The following is a 7,229-nucleotide window of genomic DNA, read 5'->3' as shown; positions in this document are numbered from 1 at the left end:
TATAGTAAAAGATATTTCTACAGGTGCTTTTATTTGATAATATGTATCATTTATTCTGTAGTTTATTATTTTATAAATTTAAAATCATTTTGCTATACTGAAACATATTGTTCACTAACATTGTCTACTAGTCGTAACTGACATTTAATTATGACATGGTCACAATAAGTATATTCTCTATGTCGTGATCATTTTTTGTGGAAATATTTGCTTCATCTTATCATGCGGTTTTTTGTTTGTGCTAACTCCTTTGTATTTTGAAACCAGACGAATACTTATGAATTAAAATCAGATACTGTGGTATAGTTAACGGTTTATATAGGTAAGAAATTTCCTCTTTTAGAAAGATTTGTAATATGATGATATATAAAGTTGATTATTTTTTTTATTCTCCATATGACCTCTATATACTGTGTAACGATCTGTATGTCACCTTTGTGTTGTTTAAGTGTCCGTATGACCTCTATATACTGTGTAACGTTCTGTATGTCACCTTTGTGTTGTTTAAGTATCCATATGACCTCTATTTACTGTGTAACGTTCTGTATGTCACCTTTGTGTTGTTTAAGTGTCCATATGACCTCTGTATACTGTGTAACGTTTCTGTATGTCACCTTTGTGTTGTTTAAGTGTCCGTATGACCACTATATACTGTGTAACGTTCTGTATGTCACCTTTGTGTTGTTTAAGTGTCCGTATGACCTCTATATACTGTGTAACGTTCTGTATGTCATCTTTGTGTTGTTTAAGTGTCCGTATGACCTCTATATACTGTGTAACGTTCTGTATGTCACCTTTGTGTTGTTTAACTGTCCGTATGACCTCTATATACTGTGTAACGTTCTGTATGTCACCTTTGTGTTGTTTAAGTGTCCGTATGACCTCTATATACTGTGTGACTTATTGTATGTCACCTGTGTGTTGTTTAACTGTCCATATTAACCCTATGCGTTGTTTGTTCTCTGTTTGACCTTTATTGTGTATGGTGTTTGTTCTCTGTGATCTCTATTGTCTGTATGCTTTATTAAGACTGTATTAGTGTTTAGTCGTAATTGTATTTGAAGCATTAGGTAGAATTCCTATTAGTGACCCTGTGTGCGTTCAGAACATATCGTGCTAAATAGGGTTCTTTGTATTTCATTCTATTGAAAATTTCAGCTTGCTTGTCTGTTTCTGTTTTATTCCGTGACCTATATTGTATATGTACAACAACAACAAAATGTTCCTAACAGTGACTTGTCCCATTGAGAGGACATGGAATGTGTGGTGTTCTCAGAATTATATGTTTCACCCATTATGATGACGTCACTTGCCATTATCATTTCACATTAAAACGACAGATGCATGTAGATAAACCACAAGCTAGAAGAAAAGAATACATATCAGTGACGGAAGTTATTCATGATAGAGTATGACCACAGAAAAGTTATTGTGTCAGTCTTATTCAAATGTTTGTAAACTTTGTTATGTTAAATGTGTTGGTAGATATTAAGGGAAATTAAGGTCCAAAACATGTCGTTATATGTAGTGAACCTGTTGCAGACGTAATTATAATCAACAAATTGGTATCTACAACAACTGACTTGCCTACATATCGATGACCTAGTAATAGGTGTCACACTCTGGCCTTGGTTAGGTTGCCCTGTCATATATTTGTGATGAATTTGAAGTGACATTACAAGCAATAACTATCATAATGTACAACGCAAGTAGTATCTTTTCTGCATGGGACAATCTGATTAGTTTTCAATATGAAAGCAATCGAATGATTTACGTAAATTTCATTTTTAAATTATTCATTTTTATGGTCTTTATATTCTTATAATATTATTTTTATGATATTTCATTGATCTGATACGAAAACCAATATATTCCACGATTTGAACGAAAATTATTCATAAATTATAATGTGATATGTTACTAAATATCGCCTCTAATGTGTGTTTCTACAGCATCGTGTTATTTGTAATATTTAAGAGTGAATTTGTAATTTAGAGAAAATGTGTTATTAAAAAACATTTGAAATAATCATTAATTTATTGGGTTTTTTTTTTAAAAGTTCTTTAGTTTTACCTATATGTTCTGAGTGCCATTCTGCTGTTCAATAATTCATTCATTATTTCCATTTTCAAGCATCAGTTTACGGGACAGTAATTACTATGTTTATTACTATGATCCCTGCTTGAAATATTGGGGTTGACTGAAGGGAAATAACTTCGTCTAAGACACTAGTGTATTCCTTGACGTTTGGGCCAGTCTTTTCACGTCAAACTATCAGCTAACCCTACAACACAGGGTTTTGAGACGTGCAGGTGGATGAAGACTTGGTGTTCATTTTATCGTCGCTATCATGATCCAATTGAGATCTGTCACATTTTTTCGGTATTTGTTCGAATGCATGATTTGTTGTTATGAAAATGGTAATCAATTAAGCCTGATTTCACCAAGATTTACATCGAAGATGTAGTCGATGAAGCAGAAGACACACACCATTTCGAAAATCCACCACAACATAAAACAAAACGGTGTTTATGACTTTATTGCTGCAGTTTATTGAACAATCAATCAGCATTGAAGCAAACGGTATGATGTGTCAATGGCATAATGGTTATTTACAAACGCAATAACGAGTGTTAGATTTATAGGAGTTATAATGGAATAAAAACAACTTCAAACGTCGACTGAATCCTAACATATTGTACCCTTTATCGCTGTACGAGACATGTATTTTTTTTTTAAATGACAGGGTTTCATGGTGGTTTTGAATGATTTTTCACATTGGCTTGCTGGCAAACAGTGTTACGTCAAATTGAATCTTAAAATTAAGCAAGTTACTGAAACATAAATTAAGGAAACTGAAAGTAAGTGTATATCTACAGTATATGTAAACATGTTAACACTTCTGTTATAAGGTATGTCGACATATAAGCTGAATTATGTCTTAACATATTTCAGCGTATAGCATAGATATGTCAAAAAGGAATTAATATCGTCTGCAAAAAAGTTCTGTTAGCAATATTGGTCAACAAATTATACTGCAATAGAAACATCTTTGGGGATCAACATTTCGTTTCTACATTTGTCAGCATGTTACAGTTTTTTTCTGCTGTGTAAAATACTAACTTTCCGTTACAACTTATTTTTATCAGCTAAAACTGAAACGCAGTATAATAAAAAACAACCTGAAGATGTTGATTCTTTGATGGAGCCCAACAGGGAAATAACACGATAATATGGTCTCGGTAAATTAATACTTCCCCAAGTGTGTGTTCTTGTGAAAATAACGCTCCGTGTCAGTTCACAATCATGTATTTGGTTTTGTTATGTAATATGATTTTTTTTTTAAATATTTTTAAAATGACATTAAACCAAGCTTAACTTGTCGTTTACGACTGTCGTTTAATGTTGTCCGCTGTTTGGACGATCCTTTATAGTTATATAATAATACCAGTTGCCATTATTTGGCTCCAGTACAATATCATTTAACAAAATTCACAATGCATGTACATCTGTTTTTATGTTTCATCTTTTGATTCACCTATGCCGCTGATCACAATGACTAATCACCACACCAATCTCTGTTCGGTCATACTGACGGTTAGCCACATGGATCGATCTCCAACATATCAACAATCAGCCTGTTTTTCTTTGCTTCGGCAATGAATTCTGCATCGCTGATTTGGTCGTCCTTGTTCTTGTCGAAACATTCGAAGAAATAGTCGGTTAATTTTTCCGGTGTGGAGTGAGTCGATGGAGGCTTTGTCATACGATAAATTGCCTGCAAATGCAAAAGGTAGACAAAATGACATACCAATGTGAAAAAGGATTGGACAAAAAGAAACACTGATAAGAAACGCTTCGACACTTTTCAACACAAATTAATTGTTTACCAACTACGTGGTTCGGTCGTTTTAACCCACACGTATGATGGAACAATTATATCTCAAAAGTCCGTAATTAAACCCACGTAAAAGAATAGGATATGTTGGCGATCGTTTACAGCACGCCAGAGTGCACTCACCCTATGCAGTGTTGATTGATATATTTCGTGGTCATAGGAAGGAGGCCATTTAAAGAGTCAACAAATAAAAGCTTAAATTGTTAACAAATAAATTGTATGTATAATCCTATCAATATATAACGACACGGCTTACAGTCGGTAGTATGCCAGCTATAGTTTATTTTTGTGCATCGTTTCTGTCAATAAAAAAACAACAAGAACATACCAACATGTCAACACAATCATAAGCCGAATTCAAATTCAATTAAACTACGGTAATATATATATATGTGTGGATTTACACGGAGGTTTCAGAGAGAGTAACTGTCGACTCACTGTCATGTACCTGTTAAGGAATGGTCTTTAAGATGGCAGACCTAGAGGGCCACGAAAGGTAGGTGTTCTCTTTAAGCTACGAAGTCACTGGTTTATGAATACAGCCTGACCGTGACAAGTACCTCGTGAAACTCAGAAATACTCGGGATTTGTATAACAATATTTGTATGGTCTTGTCACGGTCATAAATACTTGTTAACCCATCGCAAAGTTGAACGAACTGTTGAATTCGGCATCGAAGCAGGGTTTGCTGTGATATTTTGCTCATATAGAAATATCTAAGCAGTTATATTTTTATTGTCAGTGAGATATGTCAATAACATCCGCTTTTAAGTGATATATCATTTAAGCTCACCGCCCTATAATATTCACAAAAACGAAGGAAAACAATCATCGTTTTCGTTACGGACTGGCCCTCAGAAATATATAGGAACTTTGACAGAAAATGTTACGTCTTCCTGAATTCATCTGTCAGTTAACACCTTCTTGCACGACAACTGTGATAATGGATGTTGGATGAAATACATTCTTTGATTCCAAAGAATGGAGGTTGTCTTTCCTTATGTGCTTTCACGATCGTACTCAGTGTATAACAAATAAGCCTTTTTTTTCATTTACCTTCGAACAGAAATTCTGCGATTTTTGATACAGCGAAAAGAGAGCTCTGTTCTGATTGCCCAAAACTGAAAACTACAATAAGATATCAACTTTCCATCAGGTCAATTTTACTGACAAGCATACAATGAACTATAAGCTGAGTTCTGTGTCTATATTTACCTTGAACATGTATGTCATCTCTTCTTTGCTGATGAAGCCATCTCCATTCCTGTCATACATCCTAAACGCCCAATCTAGCTTCATATCCTCGTTCATCGAGCAGCCAGAGACGTAGATACCGAACATAAATTCTTTAAAGTCTACAACTCCATTGCCGTCGGAGTCAAACACACGGAACACTTCGGCAGCGAAATTGGACGCCTCGCCTTCAAACAGGTTACTGTATACTTTGATGAATGCATCCCTGGTGAGACTTGATTCACCTTTTGTCAGGGACGATTTGTATTCTTCATACCAAGTCTTTATCACGTCATTCGTGTACTCTTCTGATAAGAATTCTCGCAACTCCTTCAACGTCTTTGGTCTCAGAGAACTCGGCTTGTTCCCCATATTTATCGCTGCATTAAGGGAGGAATGTCTTAAAGAAAATTAAAGAAAACAAAAAGATATTGACAAGTGATATATACATAGTCAACTACAGGTTATATAGTGTATTTTAACTATTTCCACTATTCACTGTATTATTGTAAAATTGTCTAACTGTCGTAGAACTATTGGTTGCTATTTCAGATTAGAATTTACTCTCATTTACAACCAGTGGTCGAAATCGAAGGCATAAGTTTCGGATATAGCAAATTCGAGTCAGTTACATAAACAGTTATTCATCAGAGTGGGTGTGTCACTTGTTTTTCTGATTTCTTAACCTGTTACATACATCACACATCACTTTCCATGCATTTTTCGGTAAATCACCAGAAGTTATGTCGATATATTTATTTACAGTTCTTAACTCCAATTCTGACTTCACACTGTGATGAACATTCGGAATGTCTCGGTGCGTGTAGTATAAATTAACCAGAGTTATTTCTGACTGTGTGGTAGTTACTTATTTTGATGAAAGCAACCACTTGCGATTTCGTCGTCATATCTCCCTGTAGTTTAGAGGATAGTTTAAGATCGCATACTTGTTCTATATCATTACATTGTTTGTGAAAAGCCGTATAACATTTAATACTACATCGCACTTTCAGTAATGGATTTTTCTTTTGAAGAAATACAAGAAATTGGAGTTCCATTTTATCTAAACTGGCAGAGAAGGAATCGTCGACTAAACACAAGTACATACGTACGTTGGATACACGAGAAACAATCCAAATATGACTGCAAAATATGTGGGAGTTGATTAACCCACTGGGCATATTTGATTTATTCGCGCGAAGCTCTACATACTGACAACAGTAAACTCAGTTCAAAATATTAATTTTAGTTTACAATTAAGCTTCTAATAAGTGTGCTTGATCGATTCTGAATGTCACTTCTACGGTATGACGACTTATGTAGACACATAGTATATCTAGTTATACCGTCTAGACACATGGTATAACTGAAAATATCTAGATACAAAATATGACAGGTGACATCATGTAGACACATAAATTGACGAGTAATACTATCTAGACACAAACTATGACAGGTGACATAATGTAGACACATAGAATGAAGACCGATATCATCTAAACACGTAGCACGACTAGAAATACCATGTAGTACCATGGCATGGTGAGTTTACTCATCTAGGCACATAGTTAAATAGTTCAATCATCTAGGCACATAGTTAAATAGTTCAATCATCTAGGCACATAGTTAAATAGTTCAATCATCTAGGCACATAGTAAAATAGTTCAATCATCTAGGCACACAGTTAAATAGTTCAATCATCTAGACACATCGTAAAATAGTTCAATCATCTAGGCACATAGTTAAATAGTTCAATCATCTAGACACATAGTTAAATAGTTCAATCATCTAGGTACATAGTTAAATAGTTCAATCATCTAGGCACACAGTTAAATAGTTCAATCATCTAGACACATAGTTAAATAGTTCAATCATCTAGACACATCGTAAAATAGTTCAATCATCTAGGCACACAGTTAAATAGTTCAATCATCTAGGCACATAGTTAAGTAGTTCAATCATCTTGGTACATAGTTAAATAGTTCAATCATCTAGGCACATAGTTAAATAGTTCAATCATCTAGGCACATCGTAAAATAGTTCAATCATCTAGGCACACAGTTAAATAGTTCAATCATCTAGGTACATAGTTAAATAG

At 34.3% G+C, this 7,229-nt stretch overlaps 1 protein-coding gene across 1 annotated transcript; it reads right to left on the bottom strand.

Annotated features, from left to right (window-relative positions):
- Positions 1-3,216: 3,216 nt before the first annotated feature.
- Positions 3,217-5,503, bottom strand: LOC132557369 (hippocalcin-like protein 1). Its single transcript, XM_060221865.1, has 2 exons — positions 5,114-5,503; positions 3,217-3,778 (listed from the first exon to the last, which is right to left on the bottom strand). Exons 1-2 carry the CDS (start codon positions 5,501-5,503, stop codon positions 3,599-3,601), a joined length of 570 nt encoding a protein of 189 aa, XP_060077848.1. The 3' UTR covers positions 3,217-3,598.
- Between the last annotated feature and the right edge of the window lie 1,726 nt (positions 5,504-7,229).

This window comes from Ylistrum balloti, unplaced genomic scaffold (genome assembly GCF_031769215.1).
Source record: "Ylistrum balloti isolate Yb309-2 unplaced genomic scaffold, AGI_CSIRO_Ybal_v1 Utg369652, whole genome shotgun sequence".
Classification (NCBI taxonomy): Eukaryota; Metazoa; Mollusca; class Bivalvia; order Pectinida; family Pectinidae; genus Ylistrum; species Ylistrum balloti.
This window is presented reverse-complemented; position numbering and strand designations above follow the sequence as displayed.